General features: G+C 36.8%; 1 protein-coding gene across 1 annotated transcript in view; it reads left to right on the top strand.

Annotated features, from left to right (window-relative positions):
* The window catches only part of DSG1 (desmoglein 1), a 44,713-nt gene that overhangs the window by 11,573 nt on the left and 14,335 nt on the right, over positions 1–18,805 (top strand). The window contains exons 6-11 of the mRNA XM_018039432.1: positions 1,915–2,059; positions 4,841–5,007; positions 10,305–10,439; positions 11,036–11,221; positions 13,916–14,175; positions 16,939–17,078. Coding sequence (XP_017894921.1) covers positions 1,915–2,059; positions 4,841–5,007; positions 10,305–10,439; positions 11,036–11,221; positions 13,916–14,175; positions 16,939–17,078 — 1,033 coding nt within the window. The remainder of the gene's footprint in view (positions 1–1,914; positions 2,060–4,840; positions 5,008–10,304; positions 10,440–11,035; positions 11,222–13,915; positions 14,176–16,938; positions 17,079–18,805) is intronic.

The following is an 18,805-nucleotide window of genomic DNA, read 5'->3' as shown; positions in this document are numbered from 1 at the left end:
GGGCTAACCTCTCCTCAGTTCCCGTGTCAAGCTAAATGTTTGTCAAGAAAAGCAAGTGCCTAACTTACTTCTTTATCTTTAATTCAGTTGAAAATATCAGTTCCTCTTAACTCCAATGCCAAATGATGATTTCTGGAACTCCAGATGGAGCCTTTCCTGAGTGAACGTACTTGATGATAAATTCATATTGCTCGACTCCCCTGAGCTCAGAATGTGCCCTGGAGAAACTTTAACTCACCCTTAACGAATCTCACTCTATTCTTCACAGTCGCTGTGACAAAACTTCAAACTCTCAACCTCATTTCCACTTTACGCAGTTGACCTGATGACCCGCTTCGTTAAAAAGTCTGAGGCCTTCCATCACAAACTCCCATAATTAATTCTCTCTCCTCCAGTTCAGAAATGTTCTGAATTAAATCCAAAAAAAGGATCGATTTTCTGCTTTTTCCCAATGACTTATCACAAGAGCTAGCTATTTTCCCATAATTACCTGTCCAAGAACCTTAATCAATCTACTTTGTTCTTTCATCTCTCTTCTGACTGCTCCACTGGCTGCTAATCAATTTCCATCTATCACTAGGGTCAACACTTGTTAACACCTTAAAAACAAAAATAGAGAAATTTTAATATCTTTCTTTGATTTTGTAACCTCTCCAATTCAAACCCCATAATTTTCCAAAATGCCTTCAAATAGTAATCTATGCCTACAGGTTTTCACTCATACTGCTTGTCTGTATGCCTCAAACTGCTTTAATTCCTTAGTCTTCTATTCCATATCGGTATTCCTGCCTTGTCTCCCACAATGTTTCCCTGAAAAGTCTAAATCAACATGCCAGCCTATTAGCTTCTCTTGAAACACACGCATTTTTGTATGAAACACAGTAAGTTCCCTGGGCTTCCCACATAGCAGTAGTGGTAAAGAACCACCTGCCACTGCAGGAGAGGTAAGAGAGGCAGATTTGATCCCTGGGTCAGGAAGATCCCCTGGCGGAGGACATGGCAACCCAGCTCCAGTATTCTTGCCTGGACAATTCCATGGACAGAGGAGCCCAGTGGGCTACAGTCCATAGGGTCACAAAGAGTTGGACACGACTGAAGTGACTGAGCATGCACACACGCACAGTAAGTTCCCTATATACCAATGAGTTTTGTTCTGGGAGTGCATTCGTAAGTCCTGCAAAGTTAGCCTAGGTACCCAACTAATACAATTGGCTATATGGTACTGTACTGGAATAGATTTATAATACATTTGCATCTTTGAAAGTTTGCAACTTGCAGGTTCATATGTAGGGGACTTATTGTATATCAAATAGGCAAAATAGTACACATAACACTTATGTAACACCCAATAAGTGAAGCTGGTGTGCTGCAGTCCATGGGGCCACAAAGAGTCAGACACGACTGAACGAATGAACAACAAAAACAAATAATAATAATATAAACACCCACATAGCTACCACTTATCCTATGAATGCTATATTTTGAAGCCCCTGTGTGACTCTCCTTTGTCATATTCTCAAACCCCATAACCCCTATTCCTAATTCCAAGCAATGAGTTTTTGCCACTTCACTTCCTTCCTCACATGAATCCTTTTTCTTGGAACACTCTGTCAACTGTCTGCTTCACCCGCTGAAATTTTCTTTGAAGATCTCTCAATCATTACATCCTCCTATGAAGTCATAGCTATTTTGTTCTTCCTTTATATAACTTATCATGTTACCTTTTCTCAAATGGGATTTTGACTTTGTGTTTGCCTCCCCTTGTAAGTACTGCTTCTGCCTATCTTTGAGTAGGAAATCATATGTCTCACTGTCCTTTTAGTTTCCCACAATACCTAAGCGTAATGCTCAGAGAAAGCGAGAACTTAATAATTATGGGTTGCACCATGTAATTATTCCTCTTTTCTCTCCTAGATCTATTGTCGGGCTCTGAATTCACTGGGGCAAGATTTAGAGAAACCTCTTGAGCTTAGAGTCAGGGTTTTGGATATAAATGACAACCCTCCAGTATTTTCTATGTCTACTTTTGTAGGAGAAATAGAAGAAAATTCTAATGCAAGTAAGTATTCTACTTTATTAAGTAAACAAGACTATTGGGTTTCCAGATCATTCTTAACAGTCAGGCATCTAGAGGCTAAACTCTGTCAAGATACTACATCACAAATGTGAAAGATAAGTTTGGAGAAGCATGTAGAACAGGAGGGCATGAGGAAGGCTCCATGATGGCTTTCCCTTCAACCACGGAAGCAGCTCCAGCTGTCATATACAAGAAGCAACGCTAAAGAAATGGGAGGAATTTGCTCACACACCACCTCTGTAGTAGATTCCTAAGGAAAAATTCCCAGAGTGTTTTGCACAGTGATGACAGAGGCACTGTGCAGAGAATTTAGCCTCCCAGTCTGACTACTTTGAGGGTTTCCATGGTGGCTCAAAGGGAAAAGAATCTGCCTGCAATGCAGGAGACCTGGGTTCAACCCCACGGTAGGGAAGATCCCCTGGAGAAGGGAATGGCTACCCACTCCAGTATTCTTAACTGGAAAATTCCATAGACAGAGGAGCCTAGCAGGCTACAGTTCATGGGGTCGCAAAGAGTCAGATACAACTGAGTGACTAACACACACACACACTGACTACTTAAAGGGGAATCTCATTCGCTTCTACTCATATTGCTTTTTTAAAAAAAATTTAACTACTTTAACTCACAGAAATCACCTCTAGATAATCTATTTGGTGTTCATAATCTTCAAGAGCTTTTTTTGACAGCAAAGAAAAACAAAACGCCTACAATGCGGGAGACCTGCGTTTGATCCCTGGGTTGGGAAGATCCCCTGGAGAAGGGAACGGCTCCCCACTCCAGTATTCTTGCCTGGAGAATTTCATGGACAGAGGAGCCTATAGTCCATGGGGTCGCAAAGAGTCGGACATGACTAACTTTCACTAAATACAAAACAAGCATTTCCCCCTTCGTATTAATAAATATATGTTTTGTTTGCTTTTTAGTCAAATCACCGATTTTATGTATTTGAAATGTATTTTAAATCTAATCCTGTTTGGTCCTCCATGTGGATTTAAAGGTGACCATCTCAAGTGATGCCAGTGGAAGGGAACCAGAAAATCTAGAAACTAGATCCAGTATTTACTCTCAAGAGCTTTCACAATCTAAACGTGCAATTACTTCCTTGTGGATTACTGTTAAAAGCAATATTTTAACTGCCAAATTTTCAATCACTTGTGCAGACAGTGTATTAACTTCTTAGGTTACCACTGAAGATTGTCCTAAATATATCAAAAAACACCAGAGATACTGTCTCATTTAAATTCAAAACTTCAACTTACCATTATACTTTTAAGCAGTATGCTGCTGCTGCTGCTGCTAAGTTGCTTCAGTCGTGTCCGACTCTGTGCGACCCCATAGACGGCAGCCCACCAGGCTCCCCTTTCCCTCGGATTCTCCAGGCAAGAACACTGTAGTGGGTTGCCATTTCCTTCTCCAATGCATGAAAGCAAAAAGTGAAAGTGAAGTTGCTCAGTTGTGTCCGATCCTCAGCGACCCCATGGACTGCAGCCTACCAGGCTCCTCTGTGCATGGGATTTTCCAGGCAAGAGTACTGGAGTGGGGTGTCATTGCCTTCTCCTTTAAGCAATATGATTTCTTGTAAATTCAAATAATTCTTACATTTTAATTTTTATTTGTTAAAATATTATACCTATATTTTAAACTTTTAAAAATACTACTATAAGAAGGTATACTATAAAAATTTCACAAAATGTGAGTAAAAATGTAATAAAATGCATTCTTTGCTCTCCTTTGTACCATTATTCAGAGGCAAATAGAATCACTAGTTACTTAGGTACATACTTTCTATAATCATGTAAATATATATAAACATATTTCCAAAGAAGAAACAAATATGACCATATTTTACATACTAATCTACAGTGTGAATTTTTAAATATATTTTGAACACATTTTCATATTAGGAAATACAGGTTTCATCATTTAAGATTTTCATGAGATTTTATTGTATGAATGCACCATAATTAATGAAATAATTGCCTCTGAAAACACTTAAAACTGCTGAAATAAATTCACACAGAGATTGAGAGAGAGAGACAGGAGCTGATAGTTTATGTCTAAAGACAAGGCCAATTGTGCAGAATTGAGTATAGAAAAGTCTAGTTTATGAATGCTTGCAGCTCCGCACATTTCCAGCATCCTTCATCAAAACTACCAACAAGATTACCGGAAAAGGTGAAGAACAGATGCAGTATGTAATTACATACGCATCTCTTTAAACCACTAGATATCCAGCACTTTACTAGAGACCACGCAAAATAAAATAATAAAATATATTTACTGAATGTGTATTATTCAATAGGAACTTCACATAATTTTATTGCATATAACTATTTCATTCTTTCATGAACTCAGTGAGGATAATCCAATTTCATCCCCATTTATAGATGCGGAAACTGAAGCCAAGATCACATCCAAGTGAAGCCAAGTGCTGTAGCTGGGGGAGTTAGTCTGTCCTTATATCACTTTGTTTCACCATAGAAGCCTTTAAAAAATAATTACACTAGAATAAGAAATGTAAAAGCAGAAGAAAATATTTCCTTGTGTTTTAAATATCAGTAATGTCTATAGTTCCTGGTAAAATGTGATCTTTTCATCAAGACAAAGGTATAGAAAAGGAGCTAAGATATTGATATGTTGAAAAAATAGAAAGGGGAAATGGTGGAGTTCCCATTACATGGACTAACTTTTTAGAAAAGCAGTATACTATATTACAACAAAAATGCAAATTGTCCATTTGCAATCAATTTTCTTGACTTCTAGATACACTGGTGATGGTACTCAATGCCACTGATGCAGATGAACCAAATAATTTGAACTCAAAAATAGCCTTCAAGATCATAAGACAAGAACCTTCAGATTCACCGATGTTTATTATCAACAGATACACTGGAGAAATTCGAACAATGAATAATTTTCTAGACAGAGAGGTATTTTTTTTTCTTTTCAGTGGGTTGTAGTCTCAATGGAACTGATTCTAAAAGCAAGAGTTCTAAGGAAAAGAAATGGAAAAGAAAACAATAATTTAAAATTTTGATTACATAAACTTTTCACATAATGGGAATGACATAAGAAATATCTGTGAGATGAAAATAATTCCTCAAATAGATTTTATACTCATTTCCCATTTAATTTACTGAATTTGTCTCAATTTGAGAAAACTACATTCTAAAAGTACATAAAAATACACACAAGGTCGATGTAAAAGCTCTATTTTTCCCAAGTATGTTCTACAATGAAATAAATTTAAGAAACAATCGCTGTAATGTCCCCCATCTTGGTGAGTCACAATGCAGGTGAACACAGTAGAAGCCCCAAGAATTTTTACAGGTTAAGAAACTTGCTTATCTTTCTTTTTTGTTTTGTTTGCTGATCTTTCTTTAATCCAGCCTATCATAGGCTCATTTGACAAGAGAACTCTTTTTTCCCTTTTCTCTTCCTATGTCTCACATACTGACAGCCCACTGATTACTTTGGGAAATGACTCACAGAATCAGAAGGATGGAGAGGAATTCAGTAACATCCAGACCAGTCCATTCACTTACAAATTTAAAAATAATTACTGATTGTTACCAAATGAGAATCAGCATCACATGGTTTCTATAATACCATGTGGTCCCTTGATTTAATTTTAAAATAGCAACTTTTCATTATGTTTTTTCATATTGATAGAATATAACTGATGTGCATAATTTCAGGGTTATAAATAAGGAAATTTTATTTTATACTTGATAAATTAAATTTTAAGTGCTATAGCTATTTTTAAATGACCATCTCCCTGCTAACAATTCAGGATTTAGGATAAATCAGATTATTTTAGTGCTCTATAATAACCCAAATGCCATCAGTTTCCAGGTTATCACTATGTCCTTTATTACTTGTTTGAAAATTACCATCAGAAAAAATTGACTATTTAGCTGTTTTTTCCCCTCTCAAACTTTCTTAAGGAGCCCAGTGGGATACCTTTAACATGAAAAGAGTTGTACTGGTGAAGGACGCTAAACAATAAAGGAACTGTGCGGTCACTGGCAAGCCACTAGAGCACATATTATTTTATTATAATTTTAGTCTATATTGGAGTATAGTTAATTAACAATGTTGCATTTGTTTTAGGTATACAGAAAAGTGATTCAGCTATACACATACATGTATCTATTCTTTTTCAAATTCTTTCCCGTTTAAATTGTTACTGATATTGAGCAGAGTTGACTTCCCTGGTGGCTCAGACGGTAAAGCGTCTGTCTACACTGCGGGAGACCTGGGTTCGATCCCTGGGTCGGGAAGACCCGCTGGAGAAGGAAATGGCAATCCACTCCAGTACTATTGCCTGGAAAATTCCATGGACAGAGGAGCCTGGCAGGCTACAGTCCATGGGGTCGCAGAGAGTCGGACACGACTGAGCGACTTCACTTTCACTTTCACTCCCTGTGCTACAAAATGGGTCCTTGTTGCTTATCTGTTTTAAATATAGCAGTTTGTACAAGTCAATCCAAGACCCACAATCTATCCTTCCCCAACCAGCCTTCCTTCTGGTAAGCACAAGTTTGTACTCTAAGTCTGTGAGCCTGTTTCCTCTTTGTAAATAAGTTCATTGGCATCATTTTTTTTTTTTTTAGATTCCACATAAAAGCAATATCATATGATATTTGTCTTTCTCTGTCTGACTTACTTCACTTAGTATGATCATCTCCAGTTTCACCCATGTTGCTGAAAAGGCATTCTTTCTTTCTTTTTAATGGCTGGGTAATATTCCATTGTACGTATTTACCACATCTTCTTTACCCATTCATTTGTCAATGGACATTTAGGTTGCTTCCATGTCTTAGTCATTGTAAACAGCACTTCAGTGAACATTGGGGTGCATGTATCCTTTCAAACCATGTTTTTCTCTGGATATTGCCCAGGAGTGGGATTGCTGATTAGACAGCAGCTCTATTTTTAGTTTCTTCAGGAACTTCCATATTATTTTTCATAGCGGCGGCAGCAATTTACATTCCCAACAACAATGCAGAGGGTTCTCTATACCCTCTCCAGCATTTATTGTGTGTAGATTTTTTGATGACAGCCATTCTGGCTGAAATTACCTCTGGTGTGAAGTAGTATCTCAATGTAGTTTTGATTTGCATCTAATTTTTAGTGAGGCTTAGCATCTTTTCAGGTACTTTTGGCCATCTGATGTCTTCCTTGAATATATGTCTACTTAGATCTTCTGCCCATTTTTTTGATCGGGTTGTTTGTTTTTTCATATATAGAGCCACATGGGCTGTTTGTAAATTTTGGAGACTAATCCCTTGAGTTCAACTCATTTTCTCCCAGTCTCTGGGTTGTCCTTTCATTTTGTTTATGGTCTCCTTAGCTGTGCACAAGTTTTTGAATTTATTTAGGTTTCACTTGTTTATTTTTTTTTATGGAAGGATAATTGCTTTACAGAATTTTATTGTTTTCTGTCAAACTTCAATATGAATCAGCCATAGGTATACATATATCCCCTCCCTTTTGAACCTTCCTCCCATCTCCTTCCCTATCCCACCCCTCTAGGCTGATAACAGAGCCCGTTTGCGTTTCCTGAGCCATATAGTAAATTCCCGTTGGCTATCTATTTTACATATGGTAATGTAAGCTTCCACATTACTCTTTTCATACATCTCACCCTCTCCTCCCCTCTCCCCGTGTCCATAAGTGTATTCTCTATGTCTGTTTCTCCATTGCTGTCCTGTTATTTTTTTTATTTTCATTACTATAGGAGATGGCTCAGAGAAAAATATTGCTGAAATTTATATGAAAGACTGTTCTGCCTATCTTTCCTTCTAAAAGTTTTATAATATCCAGTCTTACATTTAAACCTTTAATCTATTTTGTGTATGATGTTATTTTTATATATGATGTTAAAGAATCTCCTAGTTTCATTTTTTACATGTAGCTGTCCAGTTTTCTCAGCACTGAATACCTCTTAATATTGAAGAGACTGTCTTTCCTCCATTGTAAAGTCTTGCTTCTTTTGTTGTAAATTAACTGATCATAGGTGCGTGGATTTACTTCTGGGTTTCTATCTTGTTCCATTGATCTATGCTTCTATTTTTGTATCAGTTACATACTGTTTTGATGACTGTACCTTTGCAGTATAGTCTGAAGTCAGGAAGTCTAATTTTCTCAGCTTCATTTTTGTCAAGAGAGCATTGGCTTTTCAGGATCTTTTGTGTCTCCATACAACTTTTAAGATTTTTTGTTCTAGTTTTGTGAAAAACACCATTGGTAATTTGGTAGGAATTGCATTGAATTTGTAGATTCCCTTGGGTACTGCAGTCATTTTGACAATATTTATTCTTCCAATTCAAGAACATGGTATATTCTTCCATCTGTTTGTGTCATCTTTGATTTCTTTCATCAGCATCTTATAGTTTTCAGAGTACAGGTCTTTTGTCTCCTTAGGTAGGTTTATCCCCAGGTATTTTATTCTTTTTGATGTGATGAGAAACAAAATTGTTTAATTTCTCTCTCTGACCTTCATTGTGAGAGTATAGATTTCATTGTGAGAGCAGCAGATTTCTGTGTATTAATTTTGTATCCTGCAACTTTACCAAATACATTGATGAGCTCTAGCTTTCTGATAGCATCTTTGGGATTTTCTATATATAGTATCATGTCATCTGCAAATAGTGACAGTTTTACTCTTTCTTCCCCAATTTGGATTTAGTTTATTTCATTTTCTCTGATTGTTGTGGCTAGGACTTCCAAAACTATGCTGAGTAAAGGTGGCAAGAGTGGATATCCTTGTCTTGTTCCTTTGTTCCTGATCTCAGAGGAAATATTTTCTAGCTTTTCACCACTGAGTAGAATTTTAGTTGTAGGTTTATCATATTTGGCCTTTATTATGTTGAGGTATGTTCCTTCTATGCTCACTTTATGAAGAGTTTGATCATAAATGGGTATTGAATTTTATCAAAAGCTTTTCTTTTGATGATGATAATGAAGATGATCATATGTTTTTATTCTTTCATTTGTTGATGTGATGTATCACACTGATTGATTTGCAGGTGCTGAAAAATCTTTGTATGCTTGGGATAAATCCCTCTTGATCATTGGGTATAATCCTCTTAATGCATTGTTGGATTTGGATTGCTAGTATTTTGTTGAGGATTTTCATGTCCATTTTCATCAGTGATATGGGCCTATAATTTTCTTTTTTGTGGTATCTTTGTCTGGTTTTTGTAAGAGGGTGATGGTGGCCTCATAGAATAAGTTTGGGAATATTCCTTCCCCTGCAATTTTTTGGAATAGTTTCAAAAGAATAGGTGTTAACTCTTCTCTAAATGTTTGATAGAATTCACTGGCAAAGCCATCTGGTCCTAGACTTTTATTTGTTTGGAGTTTTAAAATCACAGTTTCAATTTTAGTACTTGTGACTAGTCTGTTCATATTTTCTGTTCCTTTCTGGTTCATTCTTGGGAGATTGTACCTTTCTAAGAACTTGTCTTTATTATTCCAGGTTGTCCATTTTATGGTGTACAGTTGCTTGTAGTAGTTTCTCATGATTTCTGTGGTGTCCATTGTTACTTCTCTTTTTTTCATATCTAATCTTATTAATTTGAGGCCTCTCCCTTTTTTTCAGAGCAGATATTCTTAACCTGGGATTTGTGGAGAGCCCTCAAGACATCTCTAACTATGAATCCTCTAAAAGTATATGAACTTTGAGTGAGGATGCACACATACATATATCTAGAAAAGGCTTCATGGCTTTTACCAGCTTCTAAAAATTTAAGTACCATCGAATAGAATCAAGAAAACAGATCATCAGTAACTGTACTGCCACATCCTGCCACTCCCCAGAAATGCAAACATTTGCTATCTCTTTATTCTACTTGCACATTCAGGGGCTAATAATTTAGGTACAGAATTTTCATTCTATAAATTCCTGGTAAACAATCTCTCCCCTCCTGACAATTCTGGTCTGCTTCGTCCTTTATATTATTTTTCAGCATATAATAAGGAATGAGGGCTTTTAAAATTTTTGCTTCTTTTAAATAACGCTGGATAGGCATTGTTAAGAATAGAAGTGGCAACTTCATATTGATTCATGTGAGATTTGTGAATTTTCAACATTCTGTGTTACCTCTATCTTCAACATAGATTTATGCAAATGTTGAGCAAACATTTTAAAAGATCTTTGTACAAGACAAAATAAGAACTGTCTACATCAACTGTGATATTGTTTATTGTGTCTTTTTAGCAATATGGCCAGTACTCTCTAGCTGTAAGAGGCTCAGACCGAGATGGTGGGGCAGATGGTATGTCAGCAGAGTGTGAATGCAACATTAAAATCCTCGATGTCAATGATAACATCCCATACATAGAACTGCCAACAGTAAGTAATAGTCCTTGAATTTTTTAAAAGTATTCATTTATTAGTCTGCACCTGGTCTTAGTTGCAGCATGTGGGATCTAATTCCCTGACCATAGATTGAACTTGGGCCCCCTGCATTAGAAGCTTTCGGTCTTAGCCACTGGACCACCAGGAAAGTCCCAAAGTTTGGGGTCTGTGTGTGTGTGTATGTGTGTGGCACCATGCAGCATGTGGGATCTTAGTTCCCCAGCCAGGGATCAAACCCCTACCCTCTGCACTGGAAGATGGAGCCTCAGCCACTGGACCACCAGCAAAGTCCAGTCCTTGAATTTAATAACTTTAGTTTCCTTACCTTCTAAAATTTGTTCTAACAATTCTCTTTACAGATGTACATGTTAGTTATTTTTAAGTCATAACACAAAGGTACACACATATTTCATCTCATGTTTGTTTATATAATACATATGAAAAAAACCCTTATTTGAACAATGAAAAGTCAGACCACAAACATGGACCCCCTTTCTATATCATGAATAATTATAAACATTCGATATAAAACTAGTATAATTCTCTTTCTCACATAGTTTGTGCTAAAATATTTTTATTTGTTGTTTCAGCAATCCATAAGCATTGAAGAAAATACTCTGAATTCAAATTTGCTCCAGATTAGAGTAATAGATTTGGATGAGGAGTTCTCAGCTAACTGGATGGCAGTCATTTTCTTCATCTCTGGAAATGAGGGGAATTGGTTTGAAATAGAAATGAATGAAAGAACAAATGTGGGAACTTTAAAGGTTGTTAAGGTATGGTACTCTATTATATTATATCCTATCCAATATTTTGTTTTCTTGGCTTTTTTCAAAGTGGTAATCTTAAAATGATGTTGACACTTCACAAACTTGAATAGGTAAAAGAATAAAAATTACTGTGTTTTAGGGTTATATATGATATAGAGCCTTTTATAGAGAGTTTTTCTGCTCATATCATTTTATAAAAATAGGCACTGAAGTTTTTACTTGAAACTCTTTCCTATCAATACAATATCCCCTCACGGATCATATAAAGGGAAAGCATTTTTAAACATGAATCTTGTTTTATGCTTGCAACAATAATTGATTAATCCTTTCAGTTTGAAGAATTTTATTTTGAATCAGATTCAACATGGCCTAAAAAAAGGTGTCCTTGTCAATACTGTACATCAATTATTATTCACTAACAATATTCATCATATGAATTAAAAGTTGTTAGTTTATCCAGAGTTTTTTACAAAATTAAAATTAGACTACAGTCCATGGAATTCTCTGGGCCAGAATACTGGAGTGGGTAGCCATGCCCTCCTCCAGGGGATCTTCCCAACCCAGGGATGGAACCCATATCTCCCACATTGTAAGTGGATTCTTTACCAGCCTAGCCACCAGCGAAGCCCAAGAATACGGAAGTGGGCAGCCTATCGCTTCTCCAACAGATCTTTCCAACCCAGGAATCAAACCGGGGTCTCCTGCATTTCAGGCAGATTCTTTACCAGCTGAGGTACAAGGGAAGCCCACTGTAATTGTAGGATTATCAAATTCTCATCTCACATTGGCTGCTGACCCAGGCTTATTACAGGCATACATACACTAGAGATTTGGTCCAGATCATCCCAGTCAACAGAGTTCTTCTGTGTCTCCACTACATTATTTATCCACCAATTTAACTGCAGTAGAATTTTCTCTGGGATTCAATGAGAAAAAATGTCTGACTCCTAGGGAGTCGACAGTGAAAGTTTCACCCTCTGCTGTTAGACTTGTCAGTCAATTTTTTAAAATCTGCAATAGCTGTGCATGGATTGTATCTGATGCATGCAACACGTATTCCTCATGGTAAAGTGCAATCCTTTTTTAACTATTTCCTTCCTTCAAAACTGCCCTGGGAAATGAACTCCTGAGGAATTGTGTCCCTATAGGAATGTGTGATCATTTGTCTCGTATGTCTTCATAAATGTCACCATACCTAGAGTTCCCATTCACTTACTCATTGAGCACATGCCTTAATTTATTCTCTACAGTATCCCTGCCATTAGGTTCTATGCCCACATACTGAGGTTCAGAGAGAGTTTGTAACTTGCTCAGTTCTCATCTCTAGTAAGTGGGATAACTGACATTCAAACCTCAACTTTTCTAGCTATTAAGTTCACATTCTTTTTTCCACAATCCTATCTAGAATTCCATGCTGGGAAAACTGAGTCCTAATCTATTACACTCTAAACTATGATGTTACTTTAGAAAATTGATTTATCTATCTGGCCTCAATATCTCTATCTAAAATGGGATTAATGTTGATTTTTTTTCCCAGATGTGTGTGACATCATGTATCAATTTTGTGTTAGGATTATATGCATGTAGTAAGTGCATAGAGCTTCCCTGGTAGCTCAGTCAGTAAAGAATTTGTCTGCAGTGCAGGAGACCCAGGTTCGACCCCTAGGTCGGGCAGATCCCCCTAGAGAAGGAAATGGCAATCTACTCCAGCATTTTTGCCTGGAAAATCCTATGGACAGAGGAGCGTGGTGGGCTACATTCCATGGGGTCGCAAGAGTTGGACATGACTTAGTGACTGCTGCTGCTGCTGCTGCTAAGTCACTTCAGTCATGTCCGACTCTGTGCGACCCCACAGACGGCAGCCTACCAGGCTCCCCCGTCCACCACGATAATTGCATATGATGTGTATATATACATAATTTTAAAACCATTCTTGGAGTTGCAAATAGAGATAATTTTAGAGCAAAGACTGAAAATTTTAGCTAACTGGAGAGCTCAATGTGTGAATTGATGGTCATCTAATCTACTCTTGTGAAAATTTAGAAAAATGTAGTTGGTATTTACATGCATACTGCATAGTTGTGGATTATATGAGTAGTGGATTTTGACAACATCTTTCATAATGAAAAAGACTACTTGATAATTTTATAATGTAAAATGAATTTTTTCCTGGATATATTGAATAAACTATGGATTTCATTATTTACATATTCTATTCTATTATTTGATTTATTGAAAGAAATTACATATACAAAATAAAATTTCTTGTAAATAGTTCTTTATGGATAAAATCAGTCAAATGATTGAGACTAGATGTATTTGGCCCATTGTTTGTAATAAATAGGGCTATTTTCTGAGAAACGTGAAATGATAGCAACTAACATAAGCTCTCTTTGCACTACAAAATCAATGGATTTGAGCATCTGTATTATTTTAAATTTTTTAATTTGGTGGACAGTTAGAACTCACACATTTTTAACTTTTTCAACAAAGGATCTAAGACTACTGGATTTTTTTCTTACTGTATTTTCATGTGTTTGTATTGAATTGAACATAAAGTAAGAATAGATTGTGTACTTATATGTATTTATATTTTATTAAAGATATAAGAATTTCTTTTGCCTCTAATCAAATAATTTCTTTTTCCTCTAGAATGCTTTTTCTCCTTCTAGTAAAACCATTTCACTCTGTATTTTCTAGCCCCTAGATTTTGAAGCTATGAATAATCTGCAGCTTAGTCTTGGTGTTAGAAATAAAGCTGAATTCCATCAATCAATTATGTCTCAATATAAACTCACAGCAACTGCAGTCTCTGTGACCGTGTTAAATGTAATTGAAGGCTCAGTGTTCCGTCCAGGTTCAAGGACATTTGCAATAAATAGTAATATGGGACAAAACTATAAAGTAGGAGACTATGTAGCTTTGGATCTTGACACTGGTCGGCCTTCAACAACTGTTAGGTAAGACTGATTTTTTCCAACTAATTTTCACCACATATTGAACTGTATCTGAATTAAAATAGTTTTCACTATTTTTGAAATTCAATCATATAACATACAAACTGGTGAACTGTTACTTAGAGTGTTTAAGAAAGTATAAAAATCTGTGAAAAATGTAAGATGGAAAGTGTGAAGGTTTAAAATGTGAAAATAATTGTATCTTGAAAGTTTGACACTCCTGTGTTTAGATATTTTATTGATCAGTTAGCTGATTTCTACATATCATGGTATTCCCCTTGGAAGATTTGATTGATTGATTTTCCCATTGCAAATCCACCCATTGAAATCAATTAGATTTAGCTAACTCATATGAGTTACTTTTTTACTTTAATCAGCACTTAATATTGATCAACAATAACCTTGATATGAAAAAGTTGGTTACATTAAGGAAAAGGTCATGCTTTGTAGTTTTTTTTAAACTCTACATATCCAAATGTTTCTACTTGATCCTGAAAAATCACTGTATTATATGTGCACATGTATTTTGAAAAGTGTCTGTAGTCAAGAACAATGGTGGGGTGGAAAGATCTCACAAATTAGTTTTAAAAGATTTTTGCTCTGTAGTCAACTCACCCATATGAGTATTATAGCTCTTACCACACTGTGCCATTACTGTTTTGTTTTTTTTTTAATGTTATTGGAATATAGTTGCTTAAGGCTTCCCAGGTGGCTCAGTGGTAAAGAATCCAGTTGCCAATGCAGGAGAAGCAAGAGACATGGGTTCAATCCCTGGGTCAGGAAGATCCCCTGGAGGAGGGAATGGCAACCCATATTCTTGCCCCAGTGGAGAATTCCATGGACAGAGGAGCCTGGTAGGCTACAGTCCATGGGGTCGTAAAGAGTTGGACACGACAGAGTGATTGAGCAGGAGCTGGAGCATGTTGCTTTCCAGTGTTGTGTTAGCTTCTACTATACAGCAAAGTTATTCAGCTAAACATATATATATATATCCCTTCATTTTGGTTTCCTCCCCACAGGTCACCACAGAGTACTGCCTAGAGTTCCCTGAGCTATACAGTAGCTTCTTATTAGTTACCTATTTTATACATGGTATCAATAGAGTATATATGTCAGTTCCAGTCTCCTAATTCATCACACCCCTCCTTCCACCTTGGTATCCATACATCTGTTCTCTATATCTGTCTCTATTTCTGCTTTATAAATAAGATCATCCACACGAATTGTTTTCAGATTCCACTATCTACGGTCTTCGCACCACCATTGCTGATAAGCTCTCTTGTACTCCACTGATGTGAGTTCACTGAGGGAAGATCACACCCCTACTTCTGACTCCTTTCCAAGTTCTATTCCCCACGTTACCACAAAGCCCAACACAGAGAGTTCTCTAACCAATGTAGGTCTAACAAACATATAAATGGAAGGAAAACTTCAAAGTCAAAGATGAAGAGAGGAAGAGAATAGAGAACAGGATAGAGGTGCAAGACAAGGATGGAGTTTGGAATCCACAAGAAATCCTGTAAATTCACTGTGTATATGGGGAGGGGTTAGAAATAGAAAAGGGATGAAAGCCAAGCTCTGAAGAAATAACTTCTTTGGTAAGAGAAAAGTTTAGAATTAGCAGCAGTCCAGGAAGTCCCAGTATCTGGGTTGTCCAGGACAGTTCTGATGCTACCAAAATCAAATGAAAATGAGGCTGAAAGTATCAAGGGATTATTCAGACATCCAAATGGATGTAATAGACATTCCATCACAAGTGGTTGCTTAATTCTTTTTCTTAAATTTAAATCTCCCTCCATTTCTGAATGTCCTCAGACAAAGTTTCTACTGATTGAAAATTATATCCAGGGGTTACATCTACTGGCAGGAAACATGTTTTAAAATCAAAACCATCACCTCACACCAGTTAGAATGGCCATCATCAAAAAATCTACAAACAATAAATGCTAGAGAGGGTATAGAGAGAAGGGAACCCTCCTACATTCCCTCCTGTTGGTGGGAATGTAAACTGATACAGCCATGATGGGGAACAGTATGGAGATTTCTTTTAAAAAAATCTAGGACTAAAGCTACCATTTGACCCAGCAATCCCACTACTGGACACATACCCTGAAAGAACCATAATTCAAAAAGACACATGTACCCTAATGTTCACTGCAGCACTATTTATAATAAGTTAGGGCATGGAAGATGTCCATTGACAGATGAATGGATAAAATGTGGTACGCATATACAATGGAATATTACTCAGCTATAAAAAGGAATGATTGAGTCAGTTCTAGTGAGGTGGATGAACCTAGAGCTTATTACACAGAGTGAAGTCAGAAAGGGAAAAATAAATATTGTATAGTAATGCAAATCTATGGAATCTAGAAAAATGGTACTGATGAGCCTATTTGCAGGCAGGAATAGAGACAGAGACATAGAGAACAGACTTGTGGTCACAGCAGGGGAAGGAGAGGGTGGGACAAATTGAGAGACAAGCACTGAGACACATACATTAACATATGTAAAATAGATAGCTAGTGGGAAGTTGCTGTGTAACACAGCGAGCTCTGGGAAAACCTAGAGGGGTGGGAGGGGATGGGGCGTGGAAGGGAAGTCTAAGAGGGAAGGAATGTATGTTTACCTAGGGCTGATTCACGCTGGATGGCAGCAGAAACCAACACAACACTGTAAAGCAATTATCCTTAAAAAAAAATCAAAGTCAATCTCTCTCTCTCTACATAACTAACATTAATTTGTACCACTGTCTTTCAAAAACAGATACGTAATGGGAAGAAATCCAACTGACTTGCTCGCTATTGACTCAAAAACAGCCGCAATTACTTTGAGAAATAAAGTTACTATGGAACAATACAAAATACTTGGGGGAAAATACGAAGGAACAATTCTATCTATTGATGGTAAGAAATCAACTTATTTTTTTCCCTTCTCATGATATTTATGTATACAGTTATATTATATATATATGGAATTTGTATATACATATACATTCAGAAACTAAAATTTTAATTATTGTATTTTGAAGTACCCTTTTTCCAACAAAAGTTATCATACTGGGCATTATAGAATCAAATCCTGAATGATACAAGAGACATTATAATTTATGGTTAGGACAGTGAGCTCTGAGATGAAACTGGATTGGTATATTGTACCATCACTTACTAGCTACAAATTTTAGAGAAGTTATTTAACCCATTTATCCCTCAGATTTTCTTCCATAAAGTGGGACAGTAACATTATGGATTTAGAAGTACTTAAGGAGTTATTAGGTACTTCCCTGGTGGCTCAGACAGTAAAGAATCTGCCTGCGATGTGAGAGACCTGGGTTCAATCCCAGGGTGGGGAAAATCCCCTGGAGAAGGGCATGGCAACCCACTCCATTATTCTTGCCAGGAGAATTCCATGGACAGGGGAGCCCAGTGAGCTATACAGTCCATGGGGTTGCAAAGAGTCAGAGATGACTGAGCAACTAACACTTTCACATTCAAGGAGTCATTACAGTAAAGTGCTAGACAAGTGCTGACTTTCAATAAATGTTAGTTCCTATAAATGTCGGTAATTGAAAATTTTTAATGATATTGTAAAATTATTTTCAAATAGACACAAAGCCAAGCTAGCTTAACTTTATATGATCCTTACTTGATGTACAACTTCATGTAAACAATTTGGAATTAGCAAGTTTATTACTTTTCAAGACCAACAGCTTTAAACTAGGTTAGATCACTAGGAGGAAAGTATATTACAAATAGAAATGTTTATTCCATCCACAGATAGAGCTTATTTCAGTGCTGAAATTGTCTTAAGCAATTGCTAGTTTACTCCTTTTCTTACACCCAACATCAAGCTTAACTGGACACATGAAGGGGAAATTGAAACTTAAGCTTACTGAAACTGTTGGTTTACGGCAAGTAGGGAACATTAGCTTTGTCATTAAAAAATATAGTTTTCTGGGATAAACATTGGATCTGATGATAATAATAAAAATAACAAAAACAGTAACAATAGAATTGTTGTACTCTGACACAGCAATAACAATAGAATCAGCTTAGCTTGACTGAAATGACATGGATTTTGATTTCAGGTAGATTAGGATGTGGGCTTCTTGGGTGGTGCAGTAGCCAAGAATCTGCTTGCCAATGCAGGAGACTCAAGAGATGTGGGTTCAATCGCTGGGTCAGGCAGACCCCCTGGAGTAGACAATGGCAACCTGCTCCAGAATTCTTGCCTAGAAAATTCCATGGACAGAGGAGCCTGCTGGGCTGCAGTCCAGGGGGTTGCAAAGAGTCGGACACGACTGGGCACACGTGCACACGTGCACACGTGCACACAGACTAGGATGTGAGCCTGTCTCTATCACCTGCTTTCAGGAACACTCGTATCCATTTATTCAGAAACTATGTGTTGAATTCTAACCAAACGTTAGCCGTTGTGCCAGATTCTAGAATGACAATGATGAACAAAGTCTGACAACAAAACTTACATCTATAAAGTGGAAATAATACAGCTCATGGGGTTGCAAGAGTCTGACACAACTTAGCAACTGAACAACAATAACAATTATAGTAACTTGCTGAAATCAATAGCAAGTGTGGAGCCATTAAGTTGAAACAAATCACAAAGATCTCTC

Source organism: Capra hircus, chromosome 24 (assembly GCF_001704415.2).
Source record: "Capra hircus breed San Clemente chromosome 24, ASM170441v1, whole genome shotgun sequence".
Lineage (NCBI taxonomy): Eukaryota > Metazoa > Chordata > Mammalia > Artiodactyla > Bovidae > Capra > Capra hircus.
The sequence above is the reverse complement of the archived record's forward strand: the minus strand, read 5'-3'. Positions and strand labels throughout refer to the sequence as shown.